The 14,690-nt window shown below is 40.2% G+C and overlaps 2 protein-coding genes across 2 annotated transcripts; both read right to left on the bottom strand.

The window, feature by feature from the left end:
* Nucleotides 1–3,654: 3,654 nt before the first annotated feature.
* On the bottom strand, nucleotides 3,655–6,411 carry LOC123441372 (LEAF RUST 10 DISEASE-RESISTANCE LOCUS RECEPTOR-LIKE PROTEIN KINASE-like 2.1). Its single transcript, XM_045117838.1, has 4 exons — nucleotides 5,664–6,411; nucleotides 5,083–5,087; nucleotides 3,875–4,962; nucleotides 3,655–3,785 (listed from the first exon to the last, which is right to left on the bottom strand). The coding sequence occupies exons 1-4, from the start codon at nucleotides 6,409–6,411 to the stop codon at nucleotides 3,686–3,688; spliced, it is 1,941 nt and encodes a 646-aa protein (XP_044973773.1). The 3' UTR covers nucleotides 3,655–3,685.
* A 6,036-nt stretch (nucleotides 6,412–12,447) lies between these two features.
* Nucleotides 12,448–14,251, bottom strand: LOC123442582 (LEAF RUST 10 DISEASE-RESISTANCE LOCUS RECEPTOR-LIKE PROTEIN KINASE-like 2.5). The gene is made up of 2 exons (XM_045118667.1): nucleotides 12,971–14,251; nucleotides 12,448–12,879 (listed from the first exon to the last, which is right to left on the bottom strand). The coding sequence occupies exons 1-2, from the start codon at nucleotides 14,041–14,043 to the stop codon at nucleotides 12,828–12,830; spliced, it is 1,125 nt and encodes a 374-aa protein (XP_044974602.1). The 5' UTR covers nucleotides 14,044–14,251; the 3' UTR covers nucleotides 12,448–12,827.
* Between the last annotated feature and the right edge of the window lie 439 nt (nucleotides 14,252–14,690).

The raw sequence follows: 14,690 nt of genomic DNA, 5'->3' as shown, positions 1-14,690 counted from the left end.
GCGCGCGCGTGTTTCCTAGTGTGGTGTCGCGTTTGTCACTTTGATTCGTGGACTTGTCTATATGTGTTCCGTGTGTGAGACTACCGATCGAGTTGATTGGTTTTACTTCGTGCGTGCCGATTACTACGTACTAACGCCATGCTTTGCGTGATGCTTGCGTCGGGAGATTGGGACATGCATGCAAACGGTAGGTGAGTGCGCACCTATCTTTGTCAGGGTCGGCTTCAAAAAAATTGGAGCGGAAAATGGGTGATCACTCGTTATTGTACGAATGTGTACGAATGGTGTCATCTTATGCATATCCAAAGGAGACCCTCAATGCTTTGTGGTGTCCGGATTGTTTTGCGAGAACTTTTGTCATTCATTTATTGGTCCGCAAAGTGGTTCATGCCTCTATTTTTGGTAAAAACTGTGACAAATATGAAGAGTTATATTGTAGTCCAGACATCCACTTGACAAACAAAAAAGTCGTCACGTCGTTTTCTTTTTTCTTTTTATCTTTCTCTACACACCATGATCCCAGGGCGGAGCTGGGATTTGAAGGGGGGGGGGGGTGAAAAATACTATGACCAAAAAAAGTGATTTTTTAAGTCAATACAAGAGGAAAAAATATTTCTATTGGTTTGAAAGTAGGTCTTTCACCTAAAACATCTGAGACAAAGTCGATAAACTCGCATAACGTGTTTTGTGTTCTGGCTTGAGTAATTTCTACTTGTGCCATAATGTCTTACGCATAAATCAGAATATTTAAACACTTTTTGGAATATCAAAATAGTTTGTAGGTTTTTCAAATAATGTCTGAAAGACAAAAAAGAGTTCCCGTTTAAAAAAATGGAATTCCAAAAAACTCTTTCATCATGTCAAAAAAAACAGGTTTTTCAAAATTATCTGGAGTCTAAAGTTTATTCAAAATTTTAAGAAGTTGTTCACAGTTTTAATGAAATTTGAAGGATTTCAAAAAAATCATAATGAAAGAAAAGTCAGAATTTTATTTGTTTTTGCCTTTTGCAAGTTCTTTTTATCTAAAGTTCTAAGTTTGTTCACGTTTTCCTAAAATCGGCCATTTCGTTGATTGTCCAATAAATTTGAGAGCAACTATCTAAGAAGTGTTCCTTCGGGAGCCTTTCAAGTGTTACTCTCATACATCGTCACTTGGCGCGTCCTCAGCCGTCGCAACGTGTCGCTTTTTGGGTGTTTCCTTCAATTTTTCATTTTATTTTTCCGTATGCGTTTTCTGCCTTGTAAATGGCTTTTTTTGGGCTTTTTTTGGTGTTTTGGTTTTCCAACCATCTTTCATGAGAGGCACGGTTTTGCTAGCCTCTCGAAAACGGGAAAACTTGCCTTTTTCCTTTCTCAACAGGCACGGTTTGCTTTTTCGAGAGGCACGGCCGTGTCTTTCGAAAACGAAAAAACATGTTTTCTGTTTTTTTTTTTCATGAAAGGCACTGATTTGCTTCTGTAAGAGGCATGACCGTGCGTGTGGAAACGAAAAAAATATGTTTTTCCTTTCAAAAGAGGTGCGGTTTTGCATCCGTGAGAGGCACATATTTGCTTCCACAAGAGAAACGGTCGTACCTCTCAGAAACAAACAATAAACATGTTTTCTTGTGCGAGAGGCACGGTTTGTGCGAGTGGCATCCCCTTTCAGGCGCCACTGGGACACCATAGCTACCGTCGTGATCCTTGTAGATCAGCTCTTCTTCGGCTGTGGTTAGGTCGGCGATTGAGGGGCCACAGACATGTCGTTGCCTACGGGGCTACGGTATACGGAGCGGGGCAAACTGCTCTCGGCTTGGCTCGGTTGGTGATTCACCGTCTTACCCTCGGTTGACCGCCAGAGCCATGGTTGCCGGCAAGGTCGTGTGCGCATGAAAAAAATACGGGTATATCTGCTTGTGTGGATACCACCTATACTCAGCGGAGAACCAAGTACGTATGCATCATCTGATTCCACCATAAATTTGTTTGCTACAAATTGACATGTATATATCCTCAAAATGTTCAAATGGATACAATTTTGGCGTCTAGATTCTGAAATTTCAGGCCTCGTAGTTAGATCCAAAACCTCATATATTGCGTTTTGGAGGAAATTTCTAGTCTTGAAAGGCCTTCGTAGACATAGTGTGCCTTTTAGTGGTTGGAACGCAACACACATCGGACACCCAAACAATGATCCATGATCATCATATATATAAGTCTTTGGAGACATAGTGCTTTTTAGTAGTAGCGCTGACCTTGGACGGAACACATGGATCATTTCTCAAGGTATATAAATAGTACTAGATGCGGTAGTGCTAGATGGATTAGTTAGTAGGTGTATTAGTATGTGCTTACTTAGAGGGTGTTTGGATCCAATGGACTAAAACTAGTCTGACTAAAACTAGTCTCTTTAAGAGGCTAAAGTTTCAAGCACCCCTGACTAAAGAGAGGCTAAAACTAGTCTTGAGGCTAAAATCTTTTAGCCAGAGGTACCCCTACTAAAATGTGCATTAGTCCTCTCTCTCCTCATTTAACTCTTTAGACGAGTTCTGGATTGGAGGGTTTGCAGGATAATAAATGCTCATTAACTTGATTTTAGTCTCTTTAGTATTTGGATCCAAGCATGGGTGAGGCTAGCAAGTTTTAGTCTCACTACTTTTAGTCATGGGACTAAAACGTATCCAAGCACCCTCCTAGATGATAGTAGAGATCGAATTGTCTTCTGTTTCAGTTAAATATACTTATATTATGGATAGAAGATAAAGATAATTACTATAACATGACATTGCTTTTTTCCAGTCCACTTGCTTCATATTCGAACCCTTCGTGCTACAAATTCAGGTTAACTTGATAACTGTATGATCTTGTAGATGATCATAGAGCTAAATTTAAACCAGCCGTTGCAACATGCAACATGTTGTCATACACAAATTATAATGTTATTTTGTGCAACTATGCCAACTTAATATATCATCTTATGCAACTATGACAACTTAATATATCATCATGCATGGGAAATGAAACACCTTAATATGTATCATACGTGCTACTTATATTTTAAAATAATTTACATTTCTACAATAATCAGAACTTATAATAAATTATAATCCCTCCAATCAATATTCTAATGTGTATAGTTTTTTGGGCTTGATTCCGAAACCTAGTGCATCTAAGCCCAGCGAGGCTTGTTTGACCACAATAGCCCTCGCCTGCTAGTTCACGGAGTGCAGCAGCAGGCACCCATGTGCTGTGATAGAGTTAGCAGGTGGAGGGGCAATTCCTGTCCAAATGAGAGTGTCAGGTGATCAGGTCACGTCTTGGTATAAGCGCTACTATAAAGAGGAATGGAGGGAGTATGTATTTTACTAAGAATTCTTGTATTTTTATTTTAAATATTAATGTTGATTACAACCAAAGTAAAGCCCATTGAAATAGTTACAACTCATCCCGTGGAACTTCGCGGAGTTTCTTCTCTAGTATTGTATGATACAATAACAAATTTAATGTGCTTTGTGAAGTTATCATTGATCATCATATAAATTTTGGATTCACAAACTTATCTGCCCAAAAGGTTGGCAGTTTCTTTCTAATGAGATAAAATGGGAGAAGAGGTGGATTTCTAGTCATAGGCTTGTAGAACTTGCAGTTTCAATTCACAAAGAGTATCACCTCGTATCCAGGAGAACTTGCAGTTTCGACTTCCATATTATGAGCTGAACTTAGAAATTTTTGATTTCACAAGTCCTATCTCATCAGATCCGGTAGAACTTGCACTTTCTACATTCATATTGTGAGCTGAACTTTCACTGGAATACAAGTTAAGCCTGTAGGTCATGTTATTGCATAATAATAATTGCATAGAAAACAACAAAACAACATGGGAGTAATAACTTACAGTAATTCACTGAAGTTCTGCTTTGGCGGCATGTCGAGAGCATCTAAGCTTCTCTCAAACATTTCTAGGACATTTGTTATAGAAGGGCGATGCATAGGTAATACTTGTATGCACCACAAGCCGATTAAGGTCATCTTTTTCGCGATATCCTCAACTCCACTTGTGACTTCACATGCTTGTAATCCATCTTCTTTCTCAAAGTGGTCATAAATCCAATCTGGGAAATATTGTTCACTAGATTTTGTAACAGTTGATTTTACATTTTTCCTACCTCCAACCATCTCTAGTAGCATCATTCCATAACTATAAACATCTGACTTAATTGAAACCACTCCAAAGGTTCGAGAGTAAACTTCTGGTGCAATGAATCCAATTGTTCCTCTAGCTCCCGTCATTGAAAGCTTGCTCTCCTTTGTATGACACAATTTAGCTAGTCCAAAATCAGCAATCTTTGGGCTAAAATCCTTGTCTAGAAGGATATTCTGAGGCTTGATATCAAAATGAACGATGCGTGTGTTGCAGCTATGATGCAAGTATTCAAGGCCTCGAGCAATCCCGATTGCTATCACATAGAGCCTCTCCCATCCTAGAATTTCCTTGGGGTTCTCTGAGTAAATGTATTTATCCAAGGAACTGTTGGGCATGAACTCATATATTAGAGCTCGTTTTGATCCTTCCAAAGAAAACCCAAATAAGCTAACAACATTAATATGAGAGGTTCTTCCAATGCTCATAACCTCATTGACAAACTCGTCTCCGCTTTCTTTGCAGTCATGCAAGAATTTCACGGCAACAAGACAACCATTACTTAGTCTTCCTTTAAAAACAACTCCATAACCTCCTTCTCCAAGCTGATTTTCGCGAGAAGAAGTTATCTTGATTACCTCTGAGTACTTGTATCTTTCTGGAGCTAGGGATCCATGGGATGCTATCATGGCCTCATAACTCTTTTCAGTGTTGCTGCTAGTCTTCTTGCAAAGGAACCTGTGTCTTTTCCCTTTGCTATGGCATATCAGCACATAAAGACATGTAAAGAGCAAGGTTGCAGCAGCTGATGTCAAACCTGAGATGAATGCAGATGTTACTTCCTGTTGTAAACCAGAAGTTATAATACAGCCATTGCGCTTTCCAAGACCAGCAGTAGTTTAAGTTTCTCTTTCCGCAGTAGTGGGCTAGTGGCAGAGTAGCATCAAACTATCATAATTTGCCCAATCTGGCATTATGCACAAACTGAGAGTTTCTTGTTTCAAGTTTTACTTTCAGAATCATCTTTCAATTGTTACAGACACATGATAAATTTTGAAGTTACTATTTTCTTCAAAGAAAATCAATATTAGTGAACCACTGATATTTAAATCATTACATATGAAAAGATGAAAAAAGTTTTAGTGTACCTATTAGCATAATCTTCTTCCCATTCCTCTTGCTACCTGGAATTAATATAATATAACATATATGAGTATTATTAACTTATATTTGTACTCTGATGGCCATAAAGGCATTTTTTAAGTATCCAAAAACAAGAGTGGCATATTTCAAAAGCCGGTTTTTGTAGTGGAATTTTACGATTTCGAAAGACATGTATTTTAGTTACCCATTCTTTTGGTGTAATAAATCATACATAAGATTTACAAACTATTGTACTTAAATACCCATAATGCATGTATTTAGGTTGACACCATCCATGTAAGCACGTATATAGTCAGTACTCAGTACTTCAAGTTTTCAATTTGTGGTATGTTCTCTAATAATTTTGAATTTTCAAGTTGACAAGATTTTGAAGGCTTACCAGCGCACGTCAACTCGTACAGTTTGCCAACAGGACAGAGGCACGCGAAGGCGGCAGACTCGTTATTATACCGACACTGCCCGCCGCTAGCACTGCAGGCAGAGCAGTCCCCAACGCCGATGCCTGTCCAATCCAAGACGAACCCGCTCTTCAGGAGTCGACTGTAGTTTGCTGCCGTCGAGATAGCCGCCTCCGATCCGAGCACCGGGTGGTAAGTGTACATGCAGTTTCCGGTGGGTATTACGGGCGGCATGTCCCGGTCGTAGCTACCGCCGAGGTACACGGAGATGGGCCAATCGCAGCTAGGCACGCCGGTGGCGTTCACGTAGTCGCCCTCACCCGGCTCCGTCCCGTTGCAGCCATAGAGGAAGCACAGAGCCCGATTGTTGGGGCTGATATCAAACGGAGCAAGAGGTAGGATGGTCGACATGTTGAAGTCGATACAGCAGACGGCGTCGGTGCCGTGGGTGAGCCTGTCGTGGGACACGAGGAAGGAGCTGGTGTCGTAGTCGATGTCGTGGACGCGGATGCCAGAGCCCCGCAAGGAAGCCGAGGCGCTGTTGTCGGCGCACCGTAACTCGAAGGCCGGGTGGCCGCAGGAGGCGTTCGACGGATCGCTCGGAGCGCCAAGCCAGAATGGGTACTTGATGGGGAGTTCCCCGCATGTCACCGGCTCACACTCGGCATGCGCACGTTGATGGAGGAGGAACAGCGAGAACAAGATGGAGAGCAGTGAGGTTGGATACATGCCAACAATCTGTTCTCAGGAGACAAATTTGGTAAACGTGGAGGGTGGCTAAAGCTCAAGTGAGTGAAGGACGAAGATAAGGGAGATGATACTATATATATAAGCGGTGTTAGCCAACGACTTTGACTGATTCTGTCAATGCTTTATGTGTTCCATACCAACTAGAGAGATTCAACGTGAAACGGCAACAGAAGCCGGGTACAACGTTGCCCAGCGAAGACGCGGCAACAAACCTAGGGTGGTTTGTCAACATCCAAATCCAAGTGCCTTGATTAATATTTAGTTGGCAATGTTCCACAGTATAACGGCAAACATAATTCCAGAGTTATAGTGCGTTGTTATGCTTAGAGCAAAGAGAAGTTGCTATAGAAGATACCCATTATCTCGACATTTTGTACCGGAGGTACGGTCCATTTTGATTGTTACTACAGTTCCATCAATTATAGAAGTTTCTGAGTTTATCGGGTATGTGAATTGAGAGATCAGTGCTGACTCAGACTTTCGAGGGCTGACAGATTAAAGTTAGGTCCAGGTTAGAATATATTTTTACCAGTACTAGTTCAATTTGGGAGTTAATTTACCGGGCATTGGTGGGGGTTAACGTACGAGGAAGACATAAACTCGCATATGAGTTTGTGTGAATAGGTTTTCCTCGTTGTGCAAGTAAAAGAGAAAACGATTGAATGATTGATCCAATACTAACATATGTAGTTGCTATTGTTAGACTAACGAATGGATCAATAGTTAGACATTTGGAGAGGTTGAGACGTTGTATTCTATTGGCTCCGTGTATAAAACAAAATAGAACCATCTTTGTATGCGCAATCACACGCTGGCTTTGCTGGTCAAAATGATGCATGACCTGGCTATGTTATTGTACATTGAGGCTGCTAAATGTGGTGTATACTAATTCAGAAGACTACTAAATCAATCGCTAACACCAATTCAAAAAGACTACTGTATCAATCGCTAACTCTAGTTCCTTCAGTCTAATCATATTTACCACCGAGTCATTGTGCTAGGCTGCTAAGCATGCACAATAGTGGAGGAAAATATGGCAATTCTACGAGGGAGACGTCCGCTGGGTTGTCTTCAAGCGCGGCATCCCAAGATTTGCAGCGAGATAAATCGGATGATGCCACTGTTTGTTGACATTGGCGGCTTGGTTTTGAACTTGGTGCTTGATGTTGGCCTTGGTGGACTAATGGAGCTTCTTGATGTAGGCGGCTCTCTTGTTGGCATCCATATGTTCCTCTCTTGGATTTGTAGTGGAAGTAGATCAAGAGGGGTCAGCGGGTTCAAGTCATACACCACCTCGAATTAGTGGGGTCCGCCGCTTTGTCGAGTGGAGAGAACATTCTTGGCTTACCTTTGGTTATTATAGTATAATTCTCTAGTTAATAAAAACATATTGTCGGAATCTTGATTCATCAATTCTCGCTATGCACATGGTAACTAAGAGCATCTCTAGAAGTCCCCTTAAACCGCGGAAATGAAAACGCTGTTTTCAGTTCGTGGAATACATATTTTAAGGGTTGGTTTGAGCTGCCGCCAAACATACCCCTTAAACTTAAATTGCAAAACTGAATATTCTCTTATATTTTTTCCACATCTTCTTCTTCCTCTCGACCGTGTCCATGATCAGCTCCCGTTGCCGTGGTCGCCGAATCGATCCAGGAGACAGCTCATTCGCTACTGGATGGATCCAGGAGCTAGCTAGCTCGTGTATGGCCGGATGGATACTAGCTCCTCCTTCATCGCGATAGCGAGCTCCTCGTACCTACTCCGGTTTCTGTCGGCGGCGACTGGGGACGGACGGGCGGTGGCCTGGACGGGTGGGGAGGTTTCCTTGATGAGCAGGGCGGTAGTCGGGGACGGACGAGGCGACGTCCGGGAACGAGTCATGAAGATTATAATGGCAGTTGGACTCCCGTCAATGGTCTTTCACATATACAGGGCACCCTCGGGTTGGTTCCGAAATCCTTATTTTCACAGGTTTGGTGGGGATGTTTACCGTGCCCCTTCAATATTTTTACAGGTCGGAGTCGTTTGCGGTTTCTATTCGGTCCCTTTTTTCTTTAAAACTGCAAACCCGTGATTGTTTTACAGTTTCATGCGTTTTAAAGAGTTTGCCAGAGATGATGTAAGATATGATGCTATAAAGCTTTAATAAAGGCATGCAGGTAAGCAAAGTAAAGATAATCATACCGGCCTTTCTGGTCACTTCACCATATATCATCATTATTGCTCAATGCTTGCTCAAATTAATGTTCCATGATAAAAGCAAGTGCAACCAGGACCATGTGCTACAACAATCATCTGCAAAATAAAGACAACAGAAAAAGGAAGATTTTTTTTTATTATTAGCTCAAAGCATGAAGCAAAAAGAACAAAAGTAGATATTTTTGTTGTTTTATCTTTTGCGAAACAAAAAAATGCAGCAAGACAAAAAACGAATGAAACGTCCTTTTGTGGTATCCATCTTTCAAGGCAAGATGCAAATAAGAAACATAACAACTAACAGTGCAAAACCATTTTTGGTCTCTTTGAAACATTAAAAACCGAGCACAACAGGAAAATTCAAAGGATTTTTTTTTGCTTTTTAATTTTCAAAGGCAAACAAAATAGTTTACTTTTTGTGATTTTCTGAAATTTTTAGTGCAGCAAGCAAAAGAAGTTTGAGGTAATATTTTTTATTAATGCCATCCGATGACATTATCTGGATCAGTGGATCCCATGGATGAATGGAGACTTGTTGTAGTGGATGACAACCAATCGAGTCTGATCTTGTATCTGATTTTGAGTTGGTGCATGGACGCAGGGGCGGATCCAAGATTTAAGCTTGGGGGGGGGGGGGGGGGGGGGCAATGATCACAAAATATGTATATATGTTGTCTCACACAAAATGGCGTCCCAATATACCTTTTGTAATGTCAATACTTCTTATAATCTGGTTATGAAAAATGACATTATAATTTGACAACATGATCCATGTTTTACAACTCTTTATTTAAATTTAGATAAGCGATTATCTAAAAGATCATATGATTACCAAATTAACTGAATTTTCTGTGTAGCTGGTTCAGTTTGAAGCAACTGGATTGGTAAAAGCAATATCATGTTATATTATTTCTCTTTATTTTTTTATGTAAATAGAATTATGTCTGAAGAATTTAGATCTCCAACCATCATCAAACTAGACACATGTAACTAGTACACCTAACTAATGCATTAGGTACTATAACGCATCAGAATAGATTAATGCATTTACATACCTTGATAAATGATCCAGTGATGAGTTTTCATGAAGGCATTCTTGTGCCGACAAAGTTGGCAACGGCAATTAGCGGCGCCGGAGGCTATCGCGGCTTCAGAAAGTGGCCAAGATCCGTAGAGATACAACAAGAACAAGGGGCAGGCACTTCCAAGTGACGGCTGACGACATTGTGTAATCACACAAGCAGTCATCGTCGTCCTGACGGTGGCGATATTGAGATCGAATCGTCTAGGGTTGGCTGTTCCATGTTGTATTCGATGAGGGTAGTGTTGCGGACGGTTTGGTCAAAAGTTCTTGTGACTGCTGGGCTTGGGCCATGCCGCACTAAGTTGGAAGGTAATTATCCCCGGGTTAATCATTGATTACATTCCCTACCGAGATTGTTACAAATATAGAAGGGAGAGAGATGATTACGGCGGCATGTAGAGGCACACGCAGTTAGGACAAGCCTACCTAAATACCTAATCTACCACTAGTATACAACTAATTAGACCTGGCCCCTGCTGTAACTTAGGCCCTGTTTGGAATCACAATAGATTATGATAATCTAGATTATGAACATAGATTATATAATCTGGTTTATAAAAATAATCTAGGTGGGCATGTTTGGATGTCAGATTATATAAACTGCAATCCAGGTTTTACATTGCATAATGATCTGTCTGTCCTTTTTTTTTCTTAAAAAAGGAGGAGGATGGCGGTGGCAGGAATGTAATTATCTCTAACTTTACAAGGATAATGGGTCATTAGTAATCCATAATCTGGTTTTAGCTAGGGTAGAGTTGATTGTGAGTTTTTAATAATCTATCCATCTAGTTTTTATAATCTACATCATAATCTGTCCTGTTTGAAAACGTAATAGATTATAAAAACTGGATTATATAATCTGTGTGTTCCAAACAGGGCCTTAATGATGATTATGGTGTTGTCTTGCTGTTATCTCTAGTGAAAACCATGGTGGTCGTACGCACAGTACTGGATGTCACCACGGCTTTCAGAAGATACACCACTAGTATGGTGGCTAGGACACACAACTTTATGGCGGGGTGAAAAATCCTTGATCTTGTGTTTTCTAGCCAGACCCGGTAGCAATAAAAGTTCGTTTTTGTGCCGTTGTTTCAGCTTTCATTGGTTGCCCCCCTCCATCGAGGATGAAAATCGATGTCTTGGTCGTCTCAAGCATGTTATTTCTTTTGAAGACAGGTGATAGAAGGTGACGTAGTCATATGTGTTTATTTCATATCTTTGTTATGGTTCTATCATTTTTGTACATCTCACGTACTTTTCTGGTTATTGAATTTTTGTCCGATTACCTTTCATCAAGTTTTAAATCGTACGAATGTGTGCATCTGCGGACCAGAGCCTTGGAGGAACCATTCTTTTCGAATGGAAACATAATCAAAATGCAATCTTCCAAAAAAATATTTGAGGAAATGAAAGGTAAGCCATGAAACACCGATACGGCGACACTAATACGACGATACGGATACGGCGATACGGGATACGTCAATTTCTAGAAACAACAATACGACAATACGGCAAGCATATATAAAAATGATCAAATAACATGTAACAAAACTAACATAATAAAATGTATGAGATGAGATCAAAATATCAAACCACTCGTTGTGTAATTGCTTTCATACCTTCGTGTTTCGCATTTTAAAAATCGCACTATCATCATTAGGGTAACACGATCAATTGGTCATAAACTGTCCCAATCTAATTTGAACTGTAATACATATAAACATGACAACATAAAATCAGCAACCTTTTAGAGCTAAAAACTTGAGATAGTCAAATGACAAATATAAAGAGCAACCTTAGATTGCACGAGTGGGCCAAATAATGAAGTGGTACTACTCTTCTTCCAACGTTTTAAAAGTTTTTTCTTGATAACGATATATAGAGCATAATCTTCATTGAACTCTTTATTCTCATAAGAATAAATATATAAAAACTCTCAACTATGAACATGACGATAATTAAAATCAACAAGCAATACACATCAATAATGCTCAAATGATAATGGAGAATGTTAAAAGATGCCATGATTTATAGTCGTATCTTCTTCCCTAGCAATAGAAGGCAGCAACAACATCAGCAAGTAATTTTACGCCACAAAAAATCAACAAGCAGCAAGCCAATAGCATCAACAAGCAATTTTATCCAACAAACATCATCCTTAGCAAGCACTTTTATCCAACTACTATATGAACAGATCAAAGATATATCAAGTCATGAGCAATACTCAACGGCAATACTTTAAGGATACCGTATCGCCATTTTTTCTTTTATTTTTAAATTTAAAAAGGCGATGTTTCGGGAATACCAGTATTGAAACCGTATATGGCGTATCGGAGTATCGGCGAAGTACTGAACGGCGTTACACAGATTTCTGAAGTATCAGTGCTTCGTAGAAGACGAAGAAGGTAAGGCAGAATTGGGCTGCGAAAAAAACTAGGCTTGGTTGCTTCCTTGCGATCAACTGCTACGGACCCGTTCGACATTGGCGGCGGCTATGGCGGCTAACCAGGGGCCGCGGAAACAATGTTTCCTGAGAAGCGATGCAAACCCTCGGCTCTCTGGCGGAGGGAGAGGAATGCGCGCCGGTGGTCGCCGGCAAGGTTGCGCGCGTCAAGGAAAAGTATGGCGGCTGTTTGATTGAGTGGATACAATCTACGGCGAGGACCAAGTAAGTACGCTCCTTTTGCTTCCACGATTAATCTGCTTGCTATCATATATCCAGATTCTGAAATTCTAGGGGCTGTAGTTAGAGCCCAAATCGCGTATATTCAATTTTCGAGAAAAATTACAGTCAAGGAGGCATTGGTATGTCTGCCTCCGATGCCTTTTACGAGTTGGAACACACAACTCATCGGAATAACTTTTATTCCTTCTGTAACTTAAGACACTGGCATGCGGATGCTCTCTGCTCTAGGCAATGCATACATGCAATATGTTCTACTACAATGCCGAATTCTGTTGCGCTTGTTCAAGTTCTGAATTTACTCGAGTATATACCACCTTCTCAAAGAGTTGGAGATGAGTGTCCGTTGTTGGTATTCACATCGCTCATCTGCTCACAGCGTTGGCAATCGTTGTAGGATTTTTTAGTTCAAAAGGCTGATCGATATCCTCAGTTTCTGGTGGAAGAACTTTGTACATCCATATTGTGAGCTGAATTTTCACTGGAATGAGAGATAAGCGCATAGGTCAAGTTATTGAATAATAATAGTCGCATAGAAAAACAATGTGAAAAATATGGGAGAAATATCTTACAGCAATCCAGAGAAGTTTTGCTTCGGTGGCATGTCCATGTCATCTGTGCTTCTCTCGAACATTTCTAGAACTTTGGTTATGGTAGGACGATATGCAGGCAGTATTTGTACGCACCATAAGCCAATCATGGTCATCTTTCTTGCGATTTCCTCAATTTCTCTTGTGACTTCACATGCTTGTAATCCATCATCTTGCTCAAAGTGATCATAAATCCAGTCTGGAAAATACTTTTCGCTGGATTTCGCAACAACTGATTTTACGTTTCTCCTACCCCCAACCATCTCCAGCAGCATCATTCCATAACTATAAACATCCGACTTTGTTGAAACCACCCCGAAGGTTCGAGAGTGAACTTCTGGGGCGATGAATCCAATTGTTCCTCTAGCTCCAGTCATTGAAAGCTTGCTCTCCTTCGTATGACACAGCTTAGCTAGACCAAAATCAGCAATCTTTGGGCTGAAATCTTTATCTAGAAGGATATTTTGGGGCTTGATATCAAAATGGACGATACGAGTATTACAGCTATGGTGCAAGTATTCCAGGCCACGAGCAATCCCGATTGCTATCACATAAAGCCTCTGCCATCCTAAAATTTCTTTGGGGTGCTCTGAATAAATGTATTTATCCAAGGAACCGTTGGGCATGTACTCATATATAAGAGCTCGCTTTGATCCCTCCAAACAAAACCCATATAAGCTAACAACATTAACATGAGAGGTCCTCCCAATGCTCATAACTTCATTCACAAACTCGTCCCCATTTCCTTTGCAGTCATGCAAGAATTTCACAGCAACCAGACGATCATCGTGTAGTCTTCCTTTGAAAACCACACCATAACCGCCTTTTCCAAGCTGACTCTTGCGAGAAGAAGTTATCTTCATTACCTCTGAATACATGTATCTTTTTGGAGCTAGGGATCCATACGATACTATCATGGCCTCGTAATTCTTTTCTGTGTTGCTGCTAGTCTTCTTGCAAAGGAGAAACCATAGTCCTTTCCCCCTTCTATGCCATATCAGGACATAAGTACATGTAAAGAGCAAGATTCCAGCTGCTGATGTCACAGCTGACATTGAAGCAGATCAATGTTACTTCCTTTTCTAAACCAGGACTTATAATACAGTCATTTGATTTCCAAGACCATCAATAGTTTAAATATCTCAAGTGAGAGTTGCTTGATTCAATTTTTTATTGTAGAATCAATTCTCAGTGATTACAGATATGACTATTTTATGGTACCATTTCAACATAAAAATCACTGTAGTGAACTACAAGTATTTAAATCATTACGTATGAGAAAATGGCAAAAGTTTGAGCATACCGATTATGATAATCATATTGCGAGTCCGTGTGCTACCTAGAATATAACATATATAACATCTATGAGTAAATGAATTGTTGTCCAACAGTACGACATTGGTGGTTTTTCAAAAGAAAAGGAATAGCAGTATATATTTGACCTTCAATACTCTGTCCATGAAGTAAAAAAAAAAAACTGCCAAGATAGCGACAAACAATAGAACATGGGCTATATATTTGACTTCCTTTTGACAGAGCAGCTATGTCGATCAAATACAAGTTTGATAAATAACAATTTCTTGGTATGTGTACATTTAGTAGCCATTATATATGAGCAATCACATAAAATTTGATTATAATTATGTATTTAAATGACATTGCATTGGATGGTACCGCTGCGAACACTCTGCAGTTTTACAGA

Source organism: Hordeum vulgare, chromosome 3H (genome assembly GCF_904849725.1).
Source record: "Hordeum vulgare subsp. vulgare chromosome 3H, MorexV3_pseudomolecules_assembly, whole genome shotgun sequence".
Lineage (NCBI taxonomy): Eukaryota > Viridiplantae > Streptophyta > Magnoliopsida > Poales > Poaceae > Hordeum > Hordeum vulgare.
This window is presented reverse-complemented; position numbering and strand designations above follow the sequence as displayed.